Genomic DNA, 16,294 nt, shown 5'->3' on the forward strand with positions numbered 1-16,294 from the left:
TTAATTAAATTAAGCTGTTGTTTAGTTCAGCCCATGAGCCTTCTTTCACCATTTGTTTTCCCCCTGTTTTTTTGAGGTGGGGGAGTGAGAGAGTGGCATGGTGGAGCTGAGCAGTGTAAAACCTCCACAGACTGTAGTGGTAAATATTTTCCTCTCAGAAGACTTCATTTTTTTTCCCAGACAAAGGTTTGGTTGGTTTGTATAAAAGAAGGCTTTTTCCTTTAGTATTCACAAGCTGCAGTCTGGGCTCAAAGAGCTCTCAGCTTGAAGGGATTTTCTGTGAAATGAATTATATATGCTCACTGCCCTACTCTGGTGTGATGTCACATTCAGCTCTTGGATGTATAGGCAAAGCTGAGAGGAGGAGGGAAGATAATTCCTAGCTGTAGGCTAGGTGGTCCTTGAGATAACTGGATCTCTCTGTATTTGATAGTGAGGTGGAAATCTTGGGTTTACTGCCAGAATATCCAAACTAATGTTATGGGAGGCAAGAATCTTTTCCTAGAAGTTTAGTTTGCAGTTAGAATTTTCACTTCAATAAGCACTTGGTAGTACTTAGAACTTGCTGACTAGATCTGGAGGAAAGCAGTGTGTTGTGAAGCTGAGCCTAGGGTCTCCCCAGGAGCTGTGTTTTTGTGGTACCCCTGAGACATTTCAGCCCAAAATGGTCTCTTAAAATACGAAGGTTGTGCACAGTGAATGTGCCAGCAGTTTTTAGTATTGCATACAGTCATTTTAATGTCCTCCTGAATTTTAGTAATAACGTGGCTAATAACTTTATTTTTTCATGATAACTTGTTTTTGTGAGCAGTACTTCGAGGACTGATGGTATGTAAGAGGGACGGTTGTGCTGGTGGTGCTTTCTGAGGAGGGCTTTTTGGGTTTGCTAGGAGCCCTGGCCAATGAGTTTGTCTTCTAAAAGCCAATGCTAAGTTACTCAAAGTGTTTGTTTGAAATTTGTGTATTCTGCACTGTGATCCAACTTGCTTGTGATTCTGCATTTATGCACTTAATGGCTGTTTTCAGGTTTTTTTGGTCTGGAAGATGATGCCTAAATAGATTCTCAAGGTACACAGGAGTTAGTTTCTACTTTGCCAGCACATTGGCAATGTTATATGGCTTAATCTGATATAAGAACCATGGCAGATCTGATCTTTTTTTCCCCACAGAAAAGAATCTGCCTTTCCAGCTGGCGCATTAAAGTGATGAGCGGTAACACTGCAGTGTGCATCGAAGGAAAACGAAAGTAAGACAAAAATTTCTGGTTTAAATGCAATGCAAAGCACGTTGGAGGGTTTTCAACATCTGAGCCCTAAAGCTGGTACCGTCCTTTGAGATGTGGTGATGACCTCGTGGTCTTGCAATATGTTGGTAGCTGTTAGAATCAGTTCCACTCAGTTCTGCTGCCTGAAAGTCTGAAGAGAGTTCTGTTGTTTGTGGCAAATGAGGCAGTTCAGCATTTGGGCTGTTTGCCCTTAGTGCTGCTCTGTAGCCCAGTCTGTTGTTTACTGCTACAAAAGTATACTTAAAAACATTCCACACAGATTCTTTTTACATTAATACTCACTTTTATTTCTCATTGAGAGGTCCCCCAAACACTTGTTAATCGCTAATTTTTGCATGGACTGGAGCTCCTTCTTCAGTTATTGTCTTTTAAATAGGAAGGCAAGAAATAAAATACTCCCAGGGAGGACTTAAACTGGACTTGTATAATAGCACCTCTACAACATCCATGAGGGTATCATTGCAACGTGGAGCTCAGTGGAGTCCTTTAGTCTACTTTGGTTTTGCAGCCTAATGCCTGGCATGTTCTGTGATGAACACTTGCAGCAGTGGCAAGCTTGTTTTATTTCCTGTCCAAATATTAAATGAGAGGTCCAGAAAATCTTCCAAGCTAAGAAAGGAAAACCCAGCACATCCTACCAGTGTCTGTCTGACTCATCACATGGGTAGCACTCTTACACTGATACAGGATAACAATTCCTTGTTTTAAATTCCTCCTTTTATGAAAATTGTGTTCTTTTTTTTGTGTGTGTGTGTGTGTGTTGTTAATATTATTTATCTTTTCTTAGAGATATGAAGGATATGTTGTGGCATAGTAATGCAGTTGTAGAACGTGTAGCATACAACCAAGTTAAAACATCATCTGGCAATATCTACTTGCTACAGGGACATATAGATTCTGTTTGGATGAGAAAAGAAGGTAAGAAGATCATTCTTAAGGAGGGCTTTAGAATTATGTCTGCTTTCTGCTAACTTGCACATACTGCCAAAGTGAATGTTTGTGTTATTCTGCAGTCTGGGCTCAGGGGGTATCAGCACTTCTGGTAGCTTTGAATGGAGCTGGGAGCTTTGCCCAGTCCATCAGTGCTGGACAGGCTTCTGGTGCTGGCTCCCAAAAACTGGAATGCCATCTTCACTTGCTGATGTCTGCATCCTGTGGCCCTCGGTTCACTTTACCATGACATACACAGTTCTTTCAAACTGGGAAAGTCTGTCTCTCTGATGTTTAAGATGTTAGTGAGTTTCTGAGTGCTTACAAACGGATCAGACTGAGTGGTGTTTCTACATTTCCTGATTAAAAATATTGCTCAGCTATCGTTAATGCCACTTCTGTTTCACACAGGATTTTCCTATCAGTTCATCAAAAGATTTATGTTTGGGTTTTCCAAAAGGTGGAAGGAATACATTGAGGAGTTACTCAAGGAATTAAGAAGGTAATTCCTTTGGAAATTGTTTAATTGTAATACTCTCCCAAGTATTAGTTGATTTTTAAGGATATTGCACTAATGAAAGATAAAAGATTGTAGATGTGTTTATGGAGACTTTGATTCAGGCAAATTCTGGTTGCTTTGTTGGAAGAATAACCTCCTCACAGAATCACAGAATGGCCCGGGTTGGAAGGGACCTCAAGGATCATGGAGCTCCAACCCCCCACCACAGGCAGGGCCACCAACCTCCACATTTCACAGCAGCCCAGGCTGCCCAGGGCCTCAGCCTCTTACACTTCTTCATTACACTGCTTTGGATTGTTTTTGTTGAGATGCATGGGATCAGCACAAGTGAAGGGCATTGCTGATTCAGTGGCTTGAACCATGCCACTATTTAGCTACTCTGTGAGTAGAGCTGCACTATGCTCTTGGGCTGTTGCTGGGATGGAGAGAAGACTTTGAGTCTACATAGGTCTTTTGTTAAAGGGTAACTGCTTTGGGTCTTTACTATTATTTTTTTCTTAATCTCTAAATCATTAGGAAAGAACACAAAAAAAGGATTGGTGAGGATAGAAATGACGAGATTGACTCAATGGTGGATACAGATGAGGCGGAAAGTGCAGAAGACTCAGCAAGAGATGTAAGGAAACGTGAAACAAGGAACACTACGTATGAAGTGTTACCAAGGAAAGATGAACACACTTGTGAGTCTTGGTAATCTTTTTCTCTAGAGAAGAAATGGATAGCTTGTGATGGTTTGGGTTTGGTGGCTTTGTTATTTGTTGTTTTCATAGAGCCGTAGAACAGCCTGGGTTGCAAAGGCCCACAATGCTCACCCAGTTCCAACCCCCTGCTGTGTGCAGGTCGCCAACCAGCAGCCCAGGCTGCCCAGAGCCACATCCAGCCTGGCCTTGAATGCCTGCAGGGATGGGGCATCCACAGCCTCCTTGGGCAACCTGTTCCAGTGCCTCACCACCCTCTGGCTGAAAAACTTCCTCCTCATATCCAACCTAAACCTCTGTCTCAGTTTAAAACAATTCCCCCTTGTCCTATCTTTTTAAAGCTTTTTCCCAGCAAAGGATATCTTGTTTTGTTTTGTAATTTCAGGCTGTGTGGAAAATACAACAAACTAATTGTGAAAGTTGTTCTTTGTGTTTGCATGAACTGCAATAATGAGGAGCAGTGGCTTATTCATGTTCTGGTTTGCTGATGTACAAAAAATAGATGTTGTTTGGAGTCTCTTCTGAGGAATCACTCTGGGAAGGCAGCAGGAGCCTGGTTGGGTCTGTAGAAGCTGACACCAGTGGCTCCAGAGCTGTTTTTTCAGGCAGCAAACTTGACTGAAGTTTTTCCTGGATGCTGTGTTGCATATCATGCTCTTATCGATCATTCTGGGATGTATGTGGGATTGAGTCTCTCCAGGCTCCGTTCTTGGGACTCCCATGCAATGTTGGCCTGCACCCTTTTCTGGCTGGCTTGATTTTAACTCCTTCCTTGAATCTGTTCCTGCAGCAGGTTTGTTTTATGGCTTCTTAATGGTTTATTGCCAGAGCTGAGGAATAGAGAGTGATGTGCTAACAAGCATTGGGCATGGTTTGAATGGTTGTGGAAGAATGACCTTCTTTGGCTTTCTTTCCAAAGGAAACAACTGTGAAGCCACAACCCAATGGCCAACATTTTTTTTCTTTGCCTTGTAATGCAAACTTCATTAGGGACACTAAAAGCTTCTGATTTTTAACTTCATTTCTATATCTTGTCATAGGCTCCAGCAGGACTTGCAAACTGTTGGTACTGTCATCAGGTTGTGTTGCTCTTACTATAATAACTGCTTTTCTATTTTTTCATTACTATGAAGGTTTGCTCAGTGTGACAGCTTTTATCACTGCTATTCTCTGTGACTTTAAAGTTCTTCATAGCAAAGCTAAAGGTTCACAGTGATGTGGTTTATAATTCATGAAGACGATTATTTCAGTCTTGTTCAAATATGCTTATTTCTAACCTGCATGCTTGTAAAAGAGCATCATTACTTTGTGGTACATCTGCATTTTCCTTATCATCCGTGCAAGTTTTAGAGTAGTATCACAGAATGACAGAACGGCCCGGGTCGGCAGGGACCTCAAGGATCACGAAGCTCCAACCCCCCACCAATGCAGGGCCACCAACCTCCACATCTCACAGCAGCCCAGGCTGCCCAGGGCCCCATCCAACCTGGCCTTGAACACCTCCAGGGATGGACGGGGATCCACAGCCTCTCTGGGCAGCTGTTCCAGCACCTCACCACTCTCACAGCAAACAACTTCCCCCTCACATCCAACTCAAATCTGCCCTCCCTCAGCTTCAAACCATTTCCCCTTGTCCTGCTGTTATCTCCCCTTTCCAAGAGTTGATTCCCCTCCTGTTTATAGGCTCCCTTTAGGTACTGAAGGCTGCACTGAGGTCACCCCACAGCTTCTCTTCTCCAGGCTGAACAAGCCCAGCTCCCTCAGCCTGTCTTTGTAGGGGAGGTGCTGCAGCCTCTGATCATCTTTGTGGCCCTGCTCTGGACCCTAAGTATGTTTGGGTTGTGGTTGGTCTTGATCTTGGAGGTCTTTTCCAACCTGAGCAGTTCCGTGATTCTAATTTCACAGATTTAAGTACAACATCACTTTTGTGCTTGTGAAGTGTGTGATGGTGAGTTTTCAATGGGACATTTGGGCAGAACTGAAACTTGCTGTTTTTCTTGTAGATCAAACACCAAACCACAAACCTGCACTGAATGGCTCCAGTGGGACCTACACTCGGAGCGGCCGTCTGGTCAAACCACCGCTCAGCTTCTGGTGTGGGGAGCGTGAGTTTGTGGATCAGGATCTAAACGTTACGATACAGAAAGGTGGGACAGATTATCTGAGCATGGTGAGTGTCCTTTGCACGTTGTGAGTTATACATTTCTGTAAAGTATAGTGGTAAATACATCAGCAACTTTGGTGTGCGTTAAACTGACAGGCTGCTCTAACGAGTGCCTGACGAGGCAGAATGTTTTGGGAACGTAATAAAAACATTTTAAAGCAGAAAAAAAAAGTCTCTGAATGATCAAGTAATTGTTGCACGAGAAGCTGAGACAATATATGATTCCTTCAGGAAAAAATGGGATGTTCTGGAAGGTCAGGAAGTTGTGCAGAGGTACTGCTTTGGTTCCCAAGTAAAACACTTCCTGCAGTGTAACATCAGGTCCCTGCCAGCATGGCTAAGCTCACAAGGGACGTCAGGGCTGAAGGCAGGGTTTTACATTATCTCTACTGTTCTCAGCTTTCCCGTTTCTGTGTAGTTTCATATTCATTAGGAGCAGATGTTTCCTCATTTCTTACACATGGGTCTGTCCACCCCCACCTCAGTTTTGATTGGGGTGGGTTATTCTCATTTATTACGACGCTTCAAGCAACTCTGATGGTACTGTGATGAGGGAAGTGTGTGTGAAGGAAGGCAGCATTCTTTTCAGCAGCTGTTTTTTCCTTGAGATTAATTGACCACATGCACAGGGAGCATACTAACTCTTGTCAGCAGCTCCAGCAGTGTGGATGCGTCCGATTCACCAGAGGGTCCTGGCTTTTGAGATTTTAACTGTTAGAGAATGGAGTGGGAGTCTGGTGAAGTTGCCTTAGTCACAGGCACTCATATGAGCACCTGTGTGCATCAGACAGCACTGAATAGATTCTGAGTAATGCAGGAGTCTTAACTCTACCCATCCTGTAAACGTTTGGCTTTTTCAGAGCTGGCGTCGGTAGGCTTGATATGTAAGCTCTAGCAGAAGTTTAGATTAAATTGTTTTATTTTGAAGATGTATAGTACTGAAAAACCTAAAAGAAAGACCAGTTCGCTCTCTAAGATGAAGGAAAAAAAGGATTCAACAAAGACAGTGGAAGAAAAAACAAAAAGCCAAGATAAAGGTAAGAAAAAAAGAAGTTTTTGCTTGTTCTCTTCAAAGTTATTGAGTGGATGCTGAGCTGGGTGCTGCAGCAGCATGGCAGTGTCTGGCTGATGCAAGCAATTTATTTATTTGATAATCTTTGATTATCATTCACTTCTGTGAAGAATTAGCAGAGTAACACTGATGGCCAGTTTCACAGCTCAGAGTTGTTTGTAAACTGCTTCTTTGGTACAGCATGGGGACATGAACATTTCTGTCCAGAAATCAAAGTGGTTATGAATTTTATTTAAGTTTCTGCTCCTATACTTTGGATCTCCATATGCCTGATGTGTGCAACTGGGGGAACTGCCTAGGCCAACATTCCCCCGTGGGAACAAAGAGTGCAAGTACTGGAAGGCTCCTATGCACGAAGGACCCTGCCTGCTGCTGGCTGTGCTCCCTCTAAGCTGAAGGAGGAGCATTTGTTCAGTCTAAATCCACTGCTCAGAGCTGGCTTCATGCTGTTCTGAGTTGGAAGTGCGAGTATTTTCGGTGCTGCTCGCCTATCAGACTACAGTAATGATTTACCTTAAGTGTGTGATATACTGACATCATCTCTTTCAGGGAAAAGTGAAGAAAAAAGAGTGAGTACTAAAAACAAAGCCACGTCCACGGAAAGCAGAGAGGCCAGGCGCTTTATTTCAGATGATGAAAGTGATCGTGCAAGTGATATTAATAAAATTAAAACATGGTTTTCCAATAAGGGGACTCGCTTAAATACTGAAGATGCAAACAAGCATAACTGTAATAGCAGAAACACAGGAACAAGAAAAGAGAAGACAGGAAAAGAATATGGAGAAGCGACTACAGGTCAGAACATGTACTCCTTAAGGTCAGCCAGAAAGCCTTGTCATGGTAAGCCTTTACCAGAGGAATCCTCAAGCAAAGATGGGGAAGAGGAATCCAGTGACTACATCCAATTGACTGTCAAAAGGAAAAAGAAACCTTTTTTGCCAAAAGAGATTCAAAACTCTGAATCTTCGTCTGCCTGTGAAAGGCTGCAGGGCAGCACAAGTGAGGTGTCGAGCGAACGCCAGGCAGTCGCACAGTGCCCTGCTGCCTCCCATTCTATGCAGCTGAGGCAAAGGATACCTGCCTTCATTGACAGTTCTGATTCCTCCGAAGAAGAAACCTCTTCTGGTGAGGAATATCACACAAAGGAAAAGAGATCAGAAGTATCCAATAAAAAAGCAAACGGTGGTGTTAATCATATTGCCAAGCCTTCAGCAGCAAAACCAAGTGAATCCAAGGGGGATAAGGTGCACAAAACTGTCGCTTTTTTTTCAAAGGCAGCCGATGACTGGTCTCAAAAGGAACTGCAGAAGCTGCACAGGCAAGTGGTTCCCTTGTCTTCAGAGGGCAAAGCCTATCTCAGATACCAGGAGGCATAATTCGGGTACTGGAGTGTTTGGCTGGTGGTCTGAATTTGGATTTTTCAGGGTTTTGGTTTTGAAGCAGCCTCACGTTATTTAAAATTTCCTTTTGCTTTAACTCCCTCTTACAAAATACTTTTGGCTTACAAATGAAAGAACAGTAGAATAAAGCAGGCAAGTATTTCCTGCAGTAGCTGTGGTGTGTGAGCTTGCAGCAGCCCTCACCTCTTCCATGTAGTGCAGAGTGAGAGGAGCACAGTTAGCAGCTGCAATTTGGTGGTTCAGTGCTCCTCCACTGCTTTCCAAATATGCCTGCTTTTTTGTGAGATAGACATCTCTATGAACAAAGCTGAAAAACACATGTTAAAATGTATTACAGGAGTACTGATATATAGACAGTAAAAGTGGTAATATGTTCTCTTCCCTAACGGAATAAAACACTAACCATCTTGTGTTTGTGTATTTAGATTTTGTGGAGGGGAGACCAACAGGAGAATATTCAATGAACACATTGGACAATTACTTAATTAGCTACTGGGCAGTGTTTAATATACACAGAGTGTTAGAAAATAGCCAGGTTTGGCTATATTTTTTACTTTATAAGGATGATGAGCACCGTGTAACAGGCATTCAGATAAACAGCTGCATGTTGCAGTGCCTCTGGTGCCTTCTGCATACCAGGTCTCCCCAGCAGTGCACGCTGGCACTTGGACACACTGTTAGTCTCAGGTGCATGGCAGTGCAGCACAGGTTCTCCTGTCTGAGGAAGGCTGTGGTTTTCTGTTCTCTTGGCAGGGCAGTGGCTTCGTTTCCAAAGCACAAGAATGGTTTCTGGGTGGAGGTGGCGATGGCTGTCGGGTCTCGTTCTGCTGAGGATTGCCATCAGAAATACACAGAAGAGCAGGCAAAAACTTCCAAAAGACCTGCCACAAAGAAAACCACGTCAGGAAAGCCAGAACAGAAAGGTACTGACCACTTGGTTCTGAGTATAATTTGGTCTTTACGTTTGAAATTTGTTTTTTACTGTATAATGGGAGATGCAGCCATAAGCACACACACACCTGATAAATAAGCAATAAGCAATTCTTTGTTTTATTGTGCTCGGATTGGAGTCCTGTAGCAAAGGAGGTTATCTTCTACACTTGCAAAGGTTTGTTGCAGAGCTTGAGGGATGTTGTAGCAGAAATGCTGAGTCGCAGCCTGAAGCAGTGATGGAGCACCTGGTGTGAAGGCAGGGCCAGCCCAGGGGAGCTCAGGTGCATGCAGTGCACTGAGTGATGGAAGGAGTGGAGCCAGGATCCTCCCCTTCCCAGACCTCATTTAAGGGTTGGCAATGGAGGCGAGGGCATCTCTGTAATTACTGTCTTAAAAAAAGTAATGCTTGGATTCACGTAGATAAGACAGAGCCAGTTGCAATAACTGCCAAAGTGGGAACCTTCAAAAGAAAGCAGCAGATGAGAGATTTCCTGGACAATTTGCCAAAGGACGACCATGATGATGTTTTCACTGCTACACCCTTTCAAAATAGAAGAGTGAGGGTAAGTAAATCTGGAAAAGCTGTCTGTATCCACGTGCTTTTCTGACTGGTGATTCAAGGGTGTGCTACAGTCAGCTTGTTCAGTGCCAGCAGCATGAGATTGTGGTTTGGGGAGGTGAGGTTTACCCACCTGATTCATTTTTGCAGTACTTTGATTGCTGAGAGTGAGAAGGTGGAACATGACTTCCTGCTGTTGTCTGTCCAAACTGGCTCCACTTAGTAATGCACGAGCCTTAATCTGGTACTCATCCAAAAGCAGAGGAACACATGGCTCACTGAAATGTCATAATGTAGGCATGGTAGCTTCCGTGCTTTCTATAGACTGCACTGTGCAACGAAATTCCTGTGACAAATCTGTGCAGACTGGCCATGAAAGAATCAATGCATCCATGCCCAAGACTTCCAAGATGACGGAAGTTCATCCGTGTTTTTGATGGTGTGCTGCTCCTCTCTGAACCTTTTCAGCTCTCCTCTCCCTTCAAAATGGAAGGACTGCAAGTTCCCCAAGAATCCTGTAATCTTCTTCCTGAGAAGTAATGGTCAGCTCTGAGCCTGCAATTTTAATCAGACTTTTTTCTTTTAATACATAGTAGTAACCAAAAAAGGGGCAGCAAAATGGTGGCAGGAGTGCAGAAGTCAGACCAAGCTGTTGGCTGGCTGCCCTGTGGACTCCTCACATACCTGCATTCAGCATACTGTGTCCTCTGCTGCTGTCTGCATCTCGAGAAGGGTGTATAGTGGAGTCAGGAAAAGCAACTGCAGTGAGCAAAGGGATGGGGAGAGAGTGCCTACTGAGGAGAGAACAAAGCCTGGAACTGCTCAGTGTGGGGAACAGGGGTACAGCTGAGGTGCAGCTGCTGGCTGTGATGGCTCTCAGGCAGAGTGGTGAGAGGCCTCTTAAGTAGACTTGGAAAAAGGGCGGATCATTGAGTGCTCTGGTGTGTCTTTGTAGTTGCCAACGTTCCTGGGAAGCCATGATGATGATGATGATGATGACTTCGCTCTTACAAACAACCCAATCACACCTTCCTCAGCTATCTTCCCTCTGGCCAAAACACCTCAGTGTGAGCACATCAGCCCTGGTATGCTGGGCCCTATCAACAGGTGGGAACTCGTGCTGCTGTTCCTTGCTTATGCTTTCCTTTCTCATTTCTTGTCTTCTGAGAAAGATGACTCTCGGGATTAACCTCCAGTATGCAGAATAAATGCTGCAGGCCTTAAGGTATTTGTTTAGAGAAAACTTCCATTTGACAGCGGGTGCTGTTTGAGCTCCTCAAGTGGGCAACTAAAAACACTGGCAATAAAGCTTCAGGCTTTTTTGGAATAAACTGGCACCCTCTTTAGTGAGAAGTGGCATTTTCATATAATGGTTAATGAACATTCTGGGAAGATGGTAAAGCTTTTTGTCTGATATTTTGCATTATGAGTTCTAGCACAAGATTTAATTAAACACTTCTGCACTGAGTCATACTCCAGGAACTGTTGCTGTATTTAATTGGCCAACAACTGTTTTTAATGGCCCTGCTAATTTTCTTTCTGCATTAGGACTGTGTGTGTGCTGGCTGCAGCTGTAGCCAGCTGATGCCCTGAGCAGAGCACACCACTGACACTGACTTGTTTTTGATGCTTGCAGGAAGGACTGCGACAGACACGTGTTCAGGATGCAGAAAACTCAGGGCTGCAGGAGCAGTTGGGACAAAGTGAAGAAGCAGCAGGTAATGCTGGCTTCCTGACTATGAGTTCCACCTTGAAACAGTGAAGGTTCTGCCAAGCAGGAGGATCCCTGGCTCACAGAGTGTGAGCACAGAAGGAACCAGGACCCCTCTTGACTGACACCAAACTTCTGGGTTTTGTATCTACGTATTTCGGAGAAAAGTTACTTCTATTAGAATTTATTGTCTTGATCAGATAGGCTGTCTTTTTCAGGGTCTGTATTTGCTTTTGGGTTCTGAGACCTTTCTGATGCTTTAAATTTCCTGCTATCTTTTTCCTGTACACGGGGAAGGAAGTGGGACTCCTCACCTTGCACCCTGAATTTGTGTTCCTTTCCTGTCCTTGCCTTGGTAGTTCTGCCTCTTCCATGAACAGCTGTGATCCCAGAAGCAGAACAATGCCACAGGTTTAGCCAAAGATTTTGGTAGATGAGCACTTTAAATCTTGTGTGAAAATGTGGCGTAGCAGTAGGGCAGCTGTATTCTGATGGAATGCTGTGCCTGTTCCTTCCCTCCCCTCCACCCCCCAAATGTTCCCCTTTCCCATGGTGCTGTCACTGCTCTGAGTGCAGACTTTTCCTTTTTGGCAGGCTGGCACTTTGCATGGCACACCAGCTTCGAGCAGAACCAAGTTCACCTTTGCTAAAAGTAAGTGTGTTTTGTTTCTCCTTCACGTCGGCTTTACTCACCTTCACGCTGCTGCTGTGTGGTGTTCACATCTGCACTGAGTAATTTTTCAGCATCCTGTGTTTCTCTCAGGACTTTCTGAAGTGCCTTGCCAGCTCAGGCACACACACTGATGCTCTCCCCCCCGTTTTTCATATTGCAGAAGCGCAGCAGAGCCCTGCTGTAGGGAAGCTCTTTGTGGCTGAGGCAGCAGATGGTACGTCAGATGAAGAACAGGAAGATTCCTATTTTTCTGTTTGAACTTTTGGAGGTTTTATTTAGTATTTATGAACTTGTATAAAAAAGCCAAAGGAGGAGCTTCAGCCACCTCTGATGTGCTCCTGTGTTCCTGCTTGAAGCTCATTTTGACTGACTTGGCCTGCAGTGGAGCTGTGGTTGCAGCACGTTGTGAGCTGGGTGCTGCTCAGCACTGAGGATGGCTTCTCCTGTGTACAAAGTGGAACTTCCTTGCTCAGGTTCCCCCTTCCTTTGCCATGTTTCTCCTGCTGAAGGCAGAAATGTACTCCCATAATGGGTTCACTCTAAGATAAAATCTAGAAATATTGCTGTACAGTACTTTTTTAATAACACAGTTTGTAATGAATTGAAAGTGCTTTATACTTTGCTGAGAATTTTTTTTAACATGAATGTAGCAGCAGTTTTATGAGCTCTTAGAGAAGCAGTGGCCTGAAATTAGTAGGGACTGTTATATGTAAGCACTTCTAAAATACTGCTTCCTGTCCCCTGTCAGCAATGCTCAGTACTTTTAGTGTAGTACAGAAGAATAAAGCTTTGAGCATCTCTTTTCTCTGCCTGGGAGGTAACAGGAAAAAATAATTTGTAGTTCTTCAGCTCAGGAACTTACACTGCAGGCTGTCACACTCTGGGCCCCATGCCTGAGCTGCTGGGTGCCCCTTTCTGCCTCCTCCTTACTGGGAAAACCTTCATGTGTTCTGAAATAAATTTGCAGGACTTAAATTTGGGCTGAGCTGCTTTGAAAGCAGCTGCTGAGCTCTTCAGCTTTATCTTTCCTAGAAAATATGAGAGCCCTCTGCATGCATGGAGATGGGGACAGGTTTACCTTCCTGGGGGGAGCAGCTTTTGCTGTCCGTCTGTCACTGCTGCAATTGGTGACAATGGGCACAGTACCATCCCAGCAGCACCACGTATGTCTGATGTGAAAATCTCACACTGTAAAGGCAAGGTGGAGTGAAGCCTGTGAGTAATTCCCGTGCAGATAAGAAAGCTTTGCTTGAATTTCTGCCATAATTATTCATATGGCCTTAATTGATGCTGTGAATTGTGAGTAAGGGGCTCTGCCTGCCCTATTCCTTCCTACTGCAGGACTTCAGTCAGCTGGACGTGGCAGGGAGCAGCTTGGGGGTATTCCTTATGGGGAGAGGGGGGAAATAACACCATGGGAACCCGAGGAGCAATCCCTGCACAGAGCAGTGGGCCGGGAGCAAAGGAGGGCAGCGCTCACCCTTTTCAGCTCATTGGCACCACTGGACCTTGCAGCATGTGTGAGTACAGCTCCACTTCCCTGCCTCCAAAGGAAACAAAGGAAAAATTGCTGGTGAAAGGGAAAAGAAGTTAAAGGTGAGCCTTCTTCCAGTTGCTCTAGCTCCTGTTGAGCCCTCTGTGCCTCAAGGGCAGGATGTCCCTGCGAGTGGCTGCAGCCAGCTGCTGTGTGACAGCACACACTGCTACAGCAGGGCACTTCTGCTGAGGCTCCAGCACCGCCCTGAGCTGTGGGCATCCATCCCTGGAGGTGCCATGGATGGGGCAGCTGGGGGCACCCAGCCTGTGGCAGGGCTGGGGCTGTGGGCTGTGAGGGCTTCTCCCCCCAGTTGTGCAGTGGTCCAATGAAGCTGGGTACTTACTGCCCTGGTTCCATCCGTGCCAGCTGTAACCTCTGTAACTGCTCTGTGATCTGTGCAAAGCAGGCACCACCAGCAGGACAGCAGCGCTGAGATGATTTTTAGGCACTGTGGTACCACCACTCATCCATCAGAGCAGGGAAAGTAACTGTGCTCTCCTTCCCTGTTAGACAGTCTCTGTGCCCCAAACCCCACTGTTTCTCCGAGGATTTATTTACATATTTTACAGCGACTGTAAACTCAGTAAAGTGCACTTGACAGAGCAGCCCGAGGCTCTCAGCAGCCCCGTGTCCCACTCAGCTCCTGGTGGCAGTGTTGCTCTTCCCCTTGGCACAGAGGCTCTCAGGCAGCATCTGTGTGTCGAAGCCGTAGCGCAGGTAGCGGAATGTCTCCTCTGCGCGCTGCAGGCTCACCTGGGCACCAGCAGCGATGTCTGAGGGGGAGCTGCAAGAGAGCACAGGGACACGGAGCCCGGGGTGAGGGGTGGCTGTGAGGACACAGCAGGGACGGCCTGAGCCGCTTGGGGAGCAGAGCAGAGCGAGCGCAGCCCGGGAGAGTGCTGTGAAAGGGAAGGGAAGGGCGCAGCAGCAGAGAGGTGGAAGCAGAGCTCATTGATAGCCAGAGCATGAAGAGATCGAGGTCCATGAGGAACAGCACAGAGCTGGAGATGGGAACTGGGGGAGCTCGGGGAGTGAATTCAGCACAGCCAGCATCCTGAGTATGAGACAGTGAGAAAGTGAGGCCTCCAGAGCCCAGAGTGCTGCCCTGCTGTTACCTGTTGACCATCGTCCTCACAGAGCTGAAGTGGTGGCACATATTGAGAGCAGCCAGGTAGCTGATGTTGGGAATGCTCAGGTAGAAGTTGAGCATTTCCTGCTTGTGGCCCTGCACCTCTGTAGGCACACGGATGGCAGCGTTCTTCCTCTGCTCCAGCAGGGCCAGCTCCTTCAGCAGCACCGCCGTCTCCTCTTGGCAGGAGCTGAACAGAACCCGGATGCCGGCCTGGAGCAGCGCAGCCAGTGTAACATCATAGTGCTGTGTCCTCTGGAAGAACCTCGAGGTTTCCCCTGCAGGGGGCAATACAAAAATCTCAGTGCAATTTCAGTGCTACGTTACTGTGAAACAGTCATTTACAAGGGCAAGCAGCCCAAGGACCCCCTGCTTTGAGACCTCACAAAAACCAAGAAGATGGAAAGCTTCTAAACGAAAGGAGGCTGGGAGAGCTGTGGGACAGGACTGACTGGGTTATGTGAGAGGGAGAGGTAGGAAATAACAGCGAAAATGTAAATTGTATGGAGAGATTCTTAGGAGAGGAGGAACACATCCATGGTAAAGGAAGGAAAGAGAACAGCACGGAGAGCTGAAGAGGTTTCACAAAGCTACAAAGGAAAATAATAGGATCATGTAGAAGAAAGCACTTGGTTGTGTCCAGTAATAAATGAGCAGCACTCCAGAAGCAGTGTAGTGAGAAGAGATGGACAAAATTGATGAAAATGCATCACTGATTAGTAGTTAAATATCTCTGTGGATCTAGGTCAGCTTGCGATCCTATGAATCTAGCACTCCTACAGAGCCTACAGGAGAGTTTTCAGTCTATTTTCAGTTCCACAGTTACACTGTGGACCTGCCTGGAGCAGAGATCAGCACATCCCTGGGAACACCCACCTGGTTTGGTCCTGTCCTTCTCCACGATCACACACACTCTCTCAAACATGCTCTGCAGGCGCTGGATGCGCTGGGTGACCTTACTCCTGTTCACAGAGCTCAGCAGCTCCGACTGCAATTTCCTTTCCACTGCCATGCGGTTGCTGACAACGTAATCGCTGCTGCCCAGCGAGCAGACCTGGACCTTCACCCCATGGACGGCCTTCAGGGAGGAGATGACATCTGTGCCAGAGGAGATCTCACGGCTGTCCACCAGAACACACAGCGCTGTGTCTCTGTCGGGCAGAGCTGGAGAGACCTTTGTGGGACCCGAAGCATTCCCAGCAGTGTTCTTCACAGAGCTCCCCAGCTGTAAATGCTGCAAACCAACAGTGTGTCTGAGCCATTACAGGAGGATAAGCACAAAGAATGAATGCCAGCTGAAAATGCAGTTCCCAAAAGTGATACTTAACATGCACTGTATTCCACGGAGTTTGGAAAAGTCCCATTAATAAAAGCTTTTTAAAGATCTTACTGATATTGCAACTCAAGAACAATTTCAGATTAATACTTCAATCCCCTACAAAAAATCTCCTGTATTAGTTGAGAATCCAATTACTGAGCAGCATGCATGACAAAGCGTGCAGTGTTCACTGCCACTGAAAAGTTCAACAAAAGCTGAATAATGTAAGAGACAGAGGTGCAGCAGAAAAGCATAAGAGTAGGGAATACAGCCTCAGGCTGTTTTCATTTAGGAATTCTAGAATGGCCTGGGTTGCAAAGGCCCACAGTGCTCATCCAGTCCCAACCCCCTGCTGTGTGCAGGTC

The 16,294-nt window shown here is 45.8% G+C and overlaps 2 protein-coding genes across 4 annotated transcripts in view; one reads left to right on the plus strand and one right to left on the minus strand.

The window, feature by feature from the left end:
• Positions 1-12,748, plus strand: part of MIS18BP1 (MIS18 binding protein 1) — a 15,668-nt gene extending 2,920 nt beyond the window's left edge. Inside the window, exons 3-15 of the mRNA XM_010712174.3 lie at positions 1,170-1,246; positions 2,073-2,203; positions 2,627-2,717; positions 3,252-3,415; positions 5,437-5,603; positions 6,526-6,634; positions 7,219-7,987; positions 8,823-8,992; positions 9,423-9,565; positions 10,517-10,668; positions 11,198-11,279; positions 11,867-11,924; positions 12,106-12,748. Coding sequence (XP_010710476.1) covers positions 1,170-1,246; positions 2,073-2,203; positions 2,627-2,717; positions 3,252-3,415; positions 5,437-5,603; positions 6,526-6,634; positions 7,219-7,987; positions 8,823-8,992; positions 9,423-9,565; positions 10,517-10,668; positions 11,198-11,279; positions 11,867-11,924; positions 12,106-12,203 — 2,211 coding nt within the window. The 3' untranslated portion in view covers positions 12,204-12,748. The remainder of the gene's footprint in view (positions 1-1,169; positions 1,247-2,072; positions 2,204-2,626; positions 2,718-3,251; positions 3,416-5,436; positions 5,604-6,525; positions 6,635-7,218; positions 7,988-8,822; positions 8,993-9,422; positions 9,566-10,516; positions 10,669-11,197; positions 11,280-11,866; positions 11,925-12,105) is intronic.
• Positions 12,749-13,878: 1,130 nt separating this feature from the next.
• Positions 13,879-16,294, minus strand: part of FANCM (FA complementation group M) — a 61,860-nt gene continuing 59,444 nt past the window's right edge. For all 3 annotated transcript variants that reach the window (XM_010712171.3, XM_010712173.3, XM_019616039.2), the window contains 3 exons: positions 15,488-15,845; positions 14,598-14,889; positions 13,879-14,266 (listed from right to left, as the gene is read on the minus strand). In XM_010712171.3, the coding sequence (XP_010710473.1) occupies positions 14,119-14,266; positions 14,598-14,889; positions 15,488-15,845 (798 nt within the window). In that variant the 3' untranslated portion in view covers positions 13,879-14,118. The remainder of the gene's footprint in view (positions 14,267-14,597; positions 14,890-15,487; positions 15,846-16,294) is intronic.

The sequence above is a fragment of the Meleagris gallopavo genome, chromosome 5 (genome assembly GCF_000146605.3).
Source record: "Meleagris gallopavo isolate NT-WF06-2002-E0010 breed Aviagen turkey brand Nicholas breeding stock chromosome 5, Turkey_5.1, whole genome shotgun sequence".
Classification (NCBI taxonomy): domain Eukaryota; kingdom Metazoa; phylum Chordata; class Aves; order Galliformes; family Phasianidae; genus Meleagris; species Meleagris gallopavo.